Here is a 13041-nt window from a genome sequence, read left to right as displayed (position 1 = left end):
AATCATTAGTATTAATCATTATTTTGTTTCTATCTAACTCCTAATGGCACATTTCAGGGCATTTCAGCACTACAGTTGGCATTTCAGAAGCATCGATATGGTATTGATATTAATTCCCAGCCTTTGTCACGTGATTATTTAAATAAGATCAATAGTATACGTTTTTGCTGTGCATAATCTGTCATCATTTTTATGATCGTGTTTAAGTGAAACAATGAATATTCTCTCCGGCTCCTTACACCCTAATAAAACAGCCCCAAAAGAAAAAGAAATCTAAATATTTAATGTTTCAGTTCATCAGTCTGTGCAAAGACACCTGTGCAGGAGATGATGTGGTGTCCAGAAAGCCTTATTTAAAGGATAAAAAGGTTTCACTGTTGCTTAAGCCAGCATGTTTTTTATGAGTGTCGGCAAACTGCAGCTTTCTGAACGCCATTAATGTTATCCATAAATTCATGCTGAATGACATTAATATGATGTTTTCATAAACCTGTAGGCTGTTGCACAATTTAAGTGATGGTTTCTCCGTGACATCCTCCTGCAATCCTCTCCCCTCACTCATTTATTTCAAACCACTGGAGGGAAAAAAAGGGAGGGAAAGATACAGAAGATGGCTTAGTGGCTGTAAAATCAGTTGCCTTTTTTTTGGCTTGCTTTTTTACAACTTCTGGTGTAAGTCCAAGAGGGGGGAGGGCATGAAACGAAAGCAGAAAATGAAAGAGTCAAGCGAATGCATAGTACGGAAGGGTGACAACAAAGAGACAAAAAAGTGTAGGTGGAAGAAATCGAGATCAATACACGGCGACAGCGAGGGAGGAAAAAAAAGGCAGGCAGAGAAGCAGACGGAGGTAGAGAAGCGTGGAAGAGTGACACGGGGAGAAAAAGAGCAAAAGATGGACACAGTCTCACAGTACGGGAAGGGTGGGGGGAGAAAGGGATGGGAGGATGGATGAGTGGAACCCAAATGGGAGAGAGAAAAGTGGGGAACAACAAAAGTGATGGATGGAAATGAAGGAAAAGAAAGAATCTTTACATAAATTACTGCTGCGGTCTGAGGGACAATGGAGCATTGTGAGGGTATGAGACACGCTCACACACACTAACACACACACACAAACGTATGTATGTACGCACATGCACACTGGGCTATTGTGGTAGTTCATGCCAGTTCACAGAAAAGCAACAATAGGTCTTACCCCCTGGTTTGGGCCACATCGGGCTCTGGGCGATTGTGTGTGTTTTGTCCACATCAAAGATAAGGCGTAAAGTTGGTCCAAATGTCTGGCTCTGGGGTGTGTGCACTGAATGGGCCCGCAGCACCGGAGACTGCATAATGGCATTAGCCCGGGAGAACAGTACAATGGTATTAGAAACACTAATGGCATTAGTTGGCTGAGTCTGAGCCGGGCTCAGCTCATCTCTCCCACAGACTATGACAGTGACAACCCACTGCCTCCTGGTCTCTGCCCTACTCCTCACCCTGCTGACCAAGACCCATTGGGTCTCCATATCTAGATCCCCAAAAACAGGAAACACCTTTACATCCTCTGATAGTCAGCTCTTCCCAACAGTGGCCAGAGTAATGGTGACAAAGAGAGCTTAGAACAACAGATCTCACTGCTTTGACAACAATCACAAGAAATTTGAAAAATGCGGCAGATAAAGGAAAGCCGAGGAAACGAACAAAGGACTTGACATTTGGAGAGTCAACAGTAAATTATTACAAATAGGAAAACGCAGAAACACAGAAACAGTTAACAAAAGTTTTGAGTTGAAACACTATGAACTGATGGACATAATTCAGTGTCATAAAATTGCAATGCATTTTTTTTTCACCATTTAACAAAAAGACTGGAGCGTGTCACTTTGTCCACTATACAGGGCCCTCAAAAACCACAATGGAATCAAAACAGCGTTGCTAATAACAAGCACACTCATTCCATTTACAGTTTTTACTGCTCTTTACTGGTGGCTCCCTTAATTCTTCGTGGCACATTTTCAACGAAGTGCTAAGAATGTTTTGGTTCATATTGACGTGATAGCGTCACACATGCTGCAGAGTTCTTGTCTCTGTGATGTGAATCTATCGTTCCACCACATCCGATGTTGCATTCAGATCTAGTGATCGTGGAGTTCATTTAAGTACACCAAACAGATTTTCATGTTCAAGAAACCAGGTTAAGATGATTTGTGCGTTATCCTGCTGTAGTCATAAAGGGATAGACATGGCCAGCAACAATGCTCAGGTAAGCTGTGGTGTTTTAAACAATGTTTGTAGTAAGGTGTCCAAAGTGTGCAAAGAAAATATCCCTCACCATTACACCACCGCTAGCTTGAACTGTTAATACAAGCAGGATGCTTTTATTTTTACACCACATTCTGACTCTAACATCTGAATGTTGCAGCAGAAAGTCCAGGCAACATTTTTCCAAGCTTCTGTTGTCCAGTTTTGGTGAACCCGAGTGAACTCACTTTCCTATTCTTAGCTGACAGGGCTGGCGCCCGCTGTGGTCTTCAGCTGTTGTAGCGCAGGTGCTTTAAGATTTTATATGGTTGTGCATTGCATAGCTTTCTTGTAACAAGTGAGTTAAGTTACTATTGACCTCTGACATCGCCTCGAGAACTGTTGCTCACTGGATGTTTTCAGTTTTTCTCTGTAAAACTTCGAGATGGTTGTGTAGGAAAATCCAAGTAAAACATCAGTTCCTGAAATACTCACACCAACCAGTCTAGCACCAACAACAACCATCCCATATGGAAAAGAAATAGTAAAAACTTATAAAAGACTTGCATAAGATGTGGCCTACTTCATATAGTGAAACATATCAGGCTTACATGATTTACTCATGAAAGTGGCCACTTTCTCATTACTTTCATATATTGTTTTAGTAAGTATCCAAAACTTACAAGTTTCATTTATATAATTTTTCAAGGGATCTTATAATTGTTTTCACTCTTGTATGCTTTTCATACAAGTTTCACACAAGACAGATACAAACTTTATAAGATTTATATATATCGTTTCCATATGGGATGCTACGTTCAAAGTCACTTTAATCGCCTTCCACGTTCTGGTGGTCAGTAGAAGCAGGTTGTCTCAAGCATGTCTACGTGCTTAAATGTGTTGCACTGCTGTCATGTGATCAACACAAATAGCTGATTAGATATTTGCATTAACAACGAGTTGACCTTCTGTGCCTAACAAAGTGGCCAGTGGGTGTAGATGGTTGTCACTCCATTTATTCCTATGAAAGTTGCTAAAGTAGAGATTCCCACCAGCTTTCTGACTTTGTGAAATTCGTTTTATCTGGAAAAAATGTACCAGCGTGTGACGAGAAGCTGCTGCAATTTATTCATTCAGTTTGACCGTTTACATGTCTGAATGTAGATCTAGAGGGTCTGTTAATAAACTCTGGATCCTGCCAGCTAAAAGTAGAACTTTAGAAAACACATTTGATGAAAAAACTGAATTAACATTTTGTGTTAAGATGGGACATGAATAATGATCATAGTGAATTGTTTTGAGACTGGGCTATGGAGTAATTAACAAACTAGATGATCTTTTTTTAACCATTAACTTAACATTAAGTTGCTCAGTTCATTTGAACCTGTGTTGTGGCAGTGTAGCTAAATTTAATCTCCCAATGTGCTAACATTGGTTAGTAGAAACGTTTTAATCTATTGTCATTTCTGAGTGCCCCTTAAGTAATAATGTTTTTGGGAAAGTGCCTTTTGTCTTAGACTTACAAGTGCATGTAAGACAGATTTTATAACCGACTTAGCTTTACAGCATATTTGGGTAAACAGAGCTCTGGTTCTTTGGCTTAGCAGTGGTAGCACACCAGCTTTTTCTGCTATGACAAGTTGAAGTGGCTACTCTGTGAAAAAGGCCCATTATGCTAGCACAATGGAGCAGCATATTTTGTAAACCTCGTTTCATTTTCAGTATTATTTGTTTTTCTATGAACACAATAAAAAAAAAAAAAGCTTTGAAAAGCTGGATAACTTGACATGTTTTAGAGAGGTGAAACATGGGCGAACGAAGAGCGTGTTACATTTCTGTTAAAACCGCAAGGTTTGAACAAATTTTGGATTACTGCGCTTTCAAATTGCCCTTCTAGTTCCTGTTTGTGATGGAGCTGCTTCAGTCGTCATAAGCATAACCCAGTTCTGCAGCTCCACTGTCACTCTGTGCTGTACCACAGACTTCTCGGAGGACTTGCTGCGTCTTATCAGTCGAAAGTGTCGGTACAAAGTGAGACAAACTGTTGGTAATCGTACACTCGACTTGTGTGTTGGGTCTTGAATTTGTTGCCGTTTTTATTCAAAGATAAAAAGCCTTTAACTGCAGTTTCCAGACACATTTGTTTTGCAAAAGCAGCGTTAGAGTGGCAGGTAATACCGCTGATGTTTGCCTGTGTTCCCATGTGAGCCATAATCTGAGTGGATCGAAAGTATTGCGTTCTGTAATGGTTGCACTCTCGATTGTGTCGCATTGTTTTTTATTTAGTTGCGTAGATGAGTCTGATAAGTACACACAGGGAGTGTTTTTTGGGGGGGAGATGTCATGAGTTATTGATATGGTTAAAACAGAAAACCTAAAGAAATAACCTTGCTGTTCCTTAAGCTTATAATATGAATTCACCAGCAGGAGCACAGGACTTCTCAAAGAGTACATTTTTGTTTTGGAAGAGTTTCATTCAGCAAGTGTTAATTACATTTTTTTTTAATATTGGCTAACCGATTGTTGGATTTATTAAGTGTGAAGCTTATTTACATTTTTTCTTTTCCTTGTTCTTTCCAGCTCTACCCACAGATGAAGGCCCTCCTCTGCCATGTATGAAGTTGCGCGTCACAGTGTGCTGTGCGCCCAGTGAGTACACTCCTCTTTTCATCTGTTGTTTCTTTCATGCTCACCCCCCCTCTCCCCCCCGCCCCACTTTGTACACCAAGACACTCTTTTCTCTGCCTCTCACATCTCTGCTACATGGGCTGTATAGCATCATGTTTAGACTTCTGCTTATCCCCTCTAATGTACCTTCTGCTTTCTTCTCTTTTCTCTTTTTTAAAAATCTGTGCCGTAATCATTGCAACCTAACGCATCTGTACGCTTCAAAATATTTATCTTTACCATATAAATGAGACAACATCTTCTAAAACACATTTTACCCCTCCCCTACTCTCTCCCTCGCTCTCTCTTTTTTTTTTTTTAAAACTACCTTCCTCATTCTCTCTCAATCACTCTGTCCCCATCTGAAATTCCCAGAGTTGATCTAATCCAGAGCCCGCCTGGAGTAATGTTAGTCTTCCAGTCCAGTGAGCTGCCTATTCCGGTTGGGAATGTTGCCCAGTCACAGTGGGAATCCCTGTATAGTTGTCAGTGTGTGCGTGGGAGCCTTTCTATGTGTACTACCAAGTGCGCTTTTTTTTTTTTTGTTTTGGTGGGTTTCTGCATCTATGGGCCTTTGCGTGCATTCTTCTGGAGTTCAATTTGTACAAGTGTAAGTGTGTGTGTGTGTGTGTATACGCCCACATGCGTGTCTCAGACGCCCGTCCCAGTTCCCATCCCAGTGTTATCTGCAGGGGGTTTGTTGCGCTAACACGCACTTGTACTAAAGAAACTGGTGTCGTGGTTGTCTAATCAATCAGCACTGACTAAATTCATCAGTTTGGAAAAAAAGAGAAGACAATTAAAGTGGAATAAAAGGAGCTCCGGCCGTCTCCGAATGGTTCTCACCGTCCTGGTGATACGGGGAGTAATTTGCTGCGTTATTACCAGAATGAAGGCTGATGACTTTTTTAATATGCTAATTATCCTGCTGTCATTAATTAGAAATACCACAGATAGTTGTTCAGTGAGAAAATGCTAATGCAGTCTTGACCTTCTGACAGCTTTTCCCTGATCAGCCCGTCTGAGCCAAAAATAATCAAAATATTTGCAATCACCTGGATCGTGCATGCAGGGAGACATGAGTTTGACTTTACTGTAAGAATCTATTTACTTCATAGCAGAAAGACTTCCCCTTCAAAGATACACATATGTCAATGTACTGTTCCTTGTCTCATTTTTTCCCCTCTCAGCCTCTCATCCTATTTCTTAACCAAAACTAATCCCGACTAAATTTCAGGATCTCCGTCTCCTTGTCTTTGACTCCCCCCACTACTCCAACCTCCTGCTCTTTCTTTCTTCAGTCTTCTGTCATTCCTGAAGTGGCACTAATCCCCCCCTTCTCTCTGTCTCTTCAGCTCTCTCCTCCCTTCCTCATTTTTTATGATCTTTCGCTACTGGAGCAAAACTAATCTAGGCACCATCCATGGCAGTGTCTTACACGTCCTCCACCCAACTCTCCCACCCCCCCCCCCAGACCCCGCCCCACTCCACCTCCCCTATCTTTCCCGTGTTCTCTCTATCTCTTTGTTGTATCTCCATATCTACAGTTATTCACCGACTCCCCGTCTTCCCGTTTCTCTTCTTCGCTCCATCTCTGTCACGCACACGCTGTGCGGCGAGTGCGTTGGGATGAGCATGCATGAGGCCGGCGAGATGGGAGCAAATTAGATGGATGAGAGAGGAGATGAAGGAGAGTTGTAGGATTTCTCTTTCTCTCTTTGGCTGTCCATTAGTGGCGGTTTACCACAGCTGTTGTTGTGTTGTTCCCTGTGGTAACACCTCGCATACTCCCTAGTTCCTTCCTGCTCAGGTTCCCTTTTATCTGACAGGTAGCATGGCAGCAGGGCACACAGTGCCTTTATACTCGCTGAGTGTGTGTGTGTGTGTGTGTGTGTGGCCGCTGGTGATGGCAGCTCCTGTCCTTCAGCTACATCTCTTATCTAAACTTCAAAACACGCACCTCCCTCCCTCCTCCTCCTCTTTTTACAGAAAGAAGCCCATATAATTAAAAGTTCAATACGGGGATGCCCCTGTTGTGGGTGTTTGAATTTATTATAGGAGTGCACACACACACACAAAACGAACCACTGCCTCACATCGGACTGAAGGACAGAGTGGTGACAGTGAGCGAGTCCATCAGGTACGCTGTCATTGCTCCAAGGTCAGCTACCACTCTCCGGTCCCTCGATCTCCTCTCCAGTGTGTGAATGTGTGTTTATCGCCTTAATTTAACCGAAGAACACAACAAACTAGGCAGGGCAGACTCGTTGACACGGGAGGCTCCTAATGATGTTGTGCACACATGGCTCTCCGCGACGTTGTTTCCCTAACTTGTTTTTTGTCGTGTTGTAAAGCGTGTTTCGGCTCTTTAGGCTTCGGTTATGAATTTTAGCACAGCGATGTGTGCGATGATGTGATGTTTAATTGAGCAAAACTGTCAGGAATCACACAAGAGAAAGGACTTTGCTGAAAGCCTGTGTTGCATCAGAAAACAGGGCTTTGAATCGGCATCAGCAGACTGCTGTCGTGTGAAATCTGTGGCGCCCTGCAGCCCTCAATTGCATCTTTCATTGGCTCGCTTTGCCTCTTACTCTACGCTCACCTTTTTTTTTTTTTTTTGTTACGCTGCAACTTTTTCCCTAAAACTCATCCTGTTGTGTTTATCTCTCTTGTTCTTCTTGTCACTCTGTCTCGCTGCCTTTCTGTTTTTCAGCCGTCCTACTGTGAGAAACCATTACAGACCAACTCTCCTCTCTCTCTAATTGATTCCCTTTCTCTCTCTGTCTCTCTTCCCTTTTTTTCCTGCCGTTCTCCTGCTGTGAGCAGTCCGTTACATTCATTTCAGTTTACAGAGCTTCACCATTTTCCCCACTTTCTTTCTCCCTTTTTTCCATCCATTTTTTTTTTTCTAATTTCTTACTCCAGTGCCCTCCTTAACCCCCTCCCCTCCTGCCCAAATACCTTTGTACCCTCTGAACTCATTATACTCAGGGACAAGACTCGAACAGCGACGTGCACAAACCGCTCGCCCAGCCGAGCTCGCTCGGATCCCGAACTTCGGACTCAAAATGGACTTTCCCCGTCTTCATCGATTTGCGCGTTTCGTTATTCGTTCGCGATTTTATTTTTGTTTTTCAGTTAAGCGATTAAAAATCAGATTTGGTTAACGTTACCTCCTGCTCGTGTAAAATGGCGGCATGAGAGGAGAGGTGGGATGGTGGAACATTGTCTGTCTCTGCAGTGGGGCGTTATGCTGACTGAAGAACACACACACACACATTTCCACCGCCATACACACACATTCACTTAACCATGGTTGTGCATGTACAGTTACACATGCGGCTTGTTTCTGACTGCAGTGCAGAGAGGGCACTCTTCTTGCAGTCACGCCACCATGGGCACCATTTTGTCGCGGGGAGCTCGCCATGACCATAATTGTGATGTTGACACAAACGAATGTCCGAACATTCGGCTTCTGCGCAAATGATGTGATTAAAGTCGGATCAAAACACACATATCAAACACACCCGGGCAAACACAAGGCATTTATGAGCAAATTTTATTTTCCACCTGCGCGTTATGTGCGAGTTACACGTAACGCTAACTGTTAGTGTACCGTTGAGAAGTTTTACTCTTAAAATACAGGTTTTATTTTTTTTAAAAATACCATGAATAAGTTTTCCCATCCAAATGTCCACCTGTATAAAGATATTAATATATTTTCATTGTACAATTTCAAGTTGAGAAGCAATTTTGTGGTCCTTGAAATGCGTTTAAATATTTTTATTGTACATATTTTAAATAAACAATTTTGAGAACATTTTCATGGAGCGCAGAAAGGCCGTTTAGATAGGAACTCTCTGCTACTTTTGTCTGTTTGCTTTTGGGGGGGGGGGGTTCCCGCTGTTTCTCACACACTTACACACACATACTCACACAAGCTCTGCACAAGGCCCAGACCTCTAATCCTTTGTTAACCCTTAGATGGTCACTGTTTGCACAGAAATAATGTAGTGACTTGTGTCAGCATAACAGTCACACAGGAAGAAACTGTGGGATATGGCGTTAGTTATCCTGGCATCATCGATACGCATTCTGCCTGTGTGTGTGTGTGCGTGTGGTGCAGGTATTATTAATGTTGTGGGGTCTGAAATCTGCAGTCACGTTATGGGGACGCGTCTTCCTTATGGGTGCACACAAGCAGTTAAGTTACGGTTACATCTCCAGGAAATAAATGCAGTTTGTGTCTTGTGAGCGTTCAGGGTTGCAGTTCTCTGAGGTTGGTTCAAGGCCATAGATTCATTTAATAACACCTGCAATTGTGCAAGCTCATCCTCGTTCCCTGACCCTCTGTACGCTCTCACTGGTATTATATGGCGCTTCTCTATCAGGAGGGATTTTTAACCGTTTTCAGCCCCACTACCTGTATTTTTTTTGTCCTTTCTTTAAGCCCTCCCTGTTCCTGCATCATAGCATCCTCCATTCTTCCCTCCATTATTTCCTTTTAGTCCCCCTCCTGCTGAGAAAGTGACGCCCAGACACAAACAGCCTCTTATCCCGTCTCTTTCTCTCCCTCCCTTTTCTCTCTGTCTGACCTTGTTTCAATCTTTCCAACCTTCTTCTTTTTTTTCTTTTTTTTTTTGCCGTACTTTCTCACTCGAGTCTCCACTGCTCTCCCTTTCATCTTCTGTCCACTTCTTGGTTTCGCTCTGTCATTTTGAATTTTCTTTTATTTTTCCCTCCCTCTTTTTCATTTCCTGTATCCCCTCTGTATAATTTTGATCATTCTTACTCTTTCTAATTTACATAACACTATCTTTTCCTGTTGCCATGCTTCTCAAGCTCTTTTTTTATCCGACCTTTAGAAGAATTTGCATAGGGGACATATTTAGGGTTGCACAGCCAGTCAGTACTCATTTTTCATGGCGTTAGTCTTTGAGTAATGGTAAATACCTTCCCCTGGTCATTTGTCTGTTTCTTGCTCCTCTTGTTCCACAAAGCAGCAGCTTTATTGAGAAAGTTAAGCATGGAAAAAATGACTAATCAGCAACTTGTTTCTTTGCCTCAACTTTATCTAAATCTTTTCTCTCCCACCCCCACCCCCCATCCCACTTGCTTATTCCAGCATCAGAAGGTTCAAAACAAAAACAAGGTGAGATGCAACGTCTTAAACTGGAGTTACTTACAATCTTTCCGCCATATGTGCATGCTTACACGATTAACAGACAGGTCGTACCTCTGTGTCTTCTCTCATTTACTGCAATGTTCAAACACGCTTTAAACGTAAGATAAACAAGTCAAAAGAAGTGGAACAAAAGCGATTGCTGAATTAATGGACATTGATGTGTCGCTTTACCAGCCTCCACTGGCCTGGGAAGTTTCCACAAAGAGATTTTAACCAATTCGACCACAAGGGCATTAGTGATTTGTGGCGCTGATGTTAGTTGACAAGATGTAAAACACAATCAGTGCTCCAGTTTGACCTAAAAGTGTTTAATGGGGTTGGGGTCAGGGCTTTGTTTAAGCCAGTCAGTTCATCTAGTGCTACTCAGAAAACCCAGAGGCTTTGCGAAACTGTTGCTATTAATTTGAAGGCGAGTTGGTATCTGAATTAACATCGTATCCTGTCACTGTTTAGATCTCTCTTGACACGCAAGGACAAGCCCAAATCTTAGAAAACAGATTTGAGCAAATTTGTTTATATGTCGTGTACGAGTTGAAGATTTTTCATACATCTCTGTTTCAGAAACGGTACCTCTAAGTAGTGGATCCTCACTCAGGACAGCGTCACCGCCGCTCCTCCTCATCGTGCTCCTGTTGACTACCTGAACTGTCCGTCCTCATCGCTGACCTCCCACCAGTTCTCCGTGGGAATGTGGCGTACAAGTACGCCTCTGCACTACTTGTGAATTACACAATGCCATATTTTCTAAGCTATTGCAAAATGACACTTATTGCCTCGTGGCTGTTTACGTGTGAAAATCTGGAAAGAATCGGACATCTTCTCCAAAACGGGGCCACGGTGAGTCAGGAACTGACATTATGAATCACAATGATTCATTTCTGATTATTTTGTTTTCCTACCTGTTGTGTAAGTAATACCACTTAATATCAATTCTACAGCTAAGCCTGACTGTAAGACTCATATCCCAGTCTGATTTCAGAGGAATAATGAGTCAGTCTGGACCCGTACCAAGTTTTTCTTTGTTTCTTGTTTTGTTTCTCATTTTCAACCTGGTGAAAAGTGGCCAAATAAACACATACTACTGTACTTAGCGGCTCAGGTTAGAGGTCACTCAGTTAGCTGGTGACTTCTTTACTTTGTTCTGACATGCTGTACTTTGCCATGCGCAAATACCTGAATGATCCTTCATTGCCTCGTTTCTGACGTGATCGAGACACATGTGTTCTACTTTTTTTAACTAATTAGATTTTGAAACAAAAGGCATTTTCGGAGGAACTGGGGAATATTCTCGAAGAGGGAGGCTGGGCTCCTGCGCCCCCTGCTGGGATTAAACTGGTTGTACTGGAGTTGAACTGGGTTTACCGTAAACCCAGAAACTGGACACTAGAATCTGGTGCTGTATGTTAATAATGGGACCTGGGACAGCGTTTGTCCTCTCTGATTTGCCACTCCACTGTTCTGCATCTGCACCCTTAATAAGCAGAACGGAGAGGTTTGTGGGTAGCTGGACAGCATCAGCTCATCTCACTCCACTGAACACACTGTGGAACTGATTGGTTGATTCTCCTGTTGGTCCAGCAGTTGTGCAGATAAGGATACAAACTATTTGCTCCTTTAGTTGTTCTTTGTTTTGTTTTGTTTTTCACATGTTTTCCTTTTAGCTATTGCTGTATAGTTAATATAATCTGCCAGAAAAAAAAAGATGTATTGACTATACAACACATTTTAGTGAGAACTTACCTTTTTTATTTAACAACAAAAATTTGACTAAAAACAATGATTTTTTTTTCCATATATGTGTGTATTTACTGGTATATTTTTCAGTACGCTCTGCTGTGATGTAGTTTCTCAAGCTAAATGATTTAAATGTTGTTTATTTCTTATTTTTGCTTTTTTGTGCTTTTAAAGAAAGTCCTTCCAAATTATAGACACTCGTTTAAAAAATCCTAACAAATTAAAATTCATTTTTCAAATTAGATATTTTTAAATTAGAGAAGACGTACATGTGTATTTTTCATTGAAATTAAATTAAGGTAATATATTTATTACATCACAAAATTATCTACCCAAAATATTTGAGTGACTTGTGTTAGAAAAATCTATAGGTTAATTGTACATGTTATCCTAGCTTTACATATATATATTATTTGAGTGTCAACTTGAGTGTCAAAATGCTGTAAATCGCACCAATCATGTCAATGTTTTTTTTTTTTATATATATCATTTTATTCTTAAATGGGTGACAAATGTTTGAAGATTTTTTTTTAAATATCCTGGTCAGTGATGTAGTTCTTCCCCCAACATCATGTAGTCTACTACTAGGCGGTTTATGTGTGTTCTGCTTTCACATTTTAGTGAAGAATGTAGCTTCTTCTGTGAAGAGCCAACTGCAATCTGAGCCTTTTTTATGTGGCTAAACAACAAAATAAATATGATTGCATTTAAATGTTTTGAGTACATGATTATTTATCTTTTAAACATATTGAGTTGTTTATGTAACCACCGTCTCAGTGACGACACACACACACACACACACACGTTTTTATTGGTGGGACACACATACATTCATTCAGTGCAATACACCAGAGTATAGAGATAAGGAGACTTCTGGGACTTGAAATGACCTTGTGGTGTAAGAGGCCGTTGTAATGTGAGTAACCTAGTGGAATATCGAGCAGAGTTTTTATCTGTGGGGCCAAAGCCTGATAAGATTCAGATACCCAATAGACTTCAAGTATTAATAGACTTTGTACCATCATAGCCCATACATTGACCTTAAGGTAGTTATTTTCGGTCAGGTCGAAGGCTGGTTTTAGCCCTAAAGGAGATGTTTCTGTTTTATGTTTTTTTTTTTTTTTAAAACATAGAGGTGTTCATCCAAATAAGCTGTAAATGCATTTCCATTTATATAGGCTGTAATATAGAATGTGAAGATTGTGAAGCTAGGGAGGCAATTTCCTGGATA

General features: G+C 41.3%; 1 protein-coding gene across 2 annotated transcripts in view; it reads left to right on the top strand.

Annotated features, from left to right (window-relative positions):
- si:dkey-246i14.3 (ephrin A4) overlaps nt 1-12522 on the top strand; it is a 33851-nt gene extending 21329 nt beyond the window's left edge. The window contains exons 3-5 of one of the 2 annotated variants that reach the window (XM_040029785.1): nt 4805-4873; nt 10017-10043; nt 10638-12522. In XM_040029785.1, coding sequence (XP_039885719.1) covers nt 4805-4873; nt 10017-10043; nt 10638-10720 — 179 coding nt within the window. In that variant the 3' untranslated portion in view covers nt 10721-12522. The remainder of the gene's footprint in view (nt 1-4804; nt 4874-10016; nt 10044-10637) is intronic. The other variant, XM_040029786.1, reaches the window with a different exon arrangement.
- The last annotated feature ends 519 nt before the right edge of the window (nt 12523-13041 follow it).

Source organism: Simochromis diagramma, unplaced genomic scaffold (genome assembly GCF_900408965.1).
Source record: "Simochromis diagramma unplaced genomic scaffold, fSimDia1.1 OVJJ01000361.1, whole genome shotgun sequence".
NCBI lineage: Eukaryota > Metazoa > Chordata > Actinopteri > Cichliformes > Cichlidae > Simochromis > Simochromis diagramma.
The sequence above is the reverse complement of the archived record's forward strand: the minus strand, read 5'-3'. Positions and strand labels throughout refer to the sequence as shown.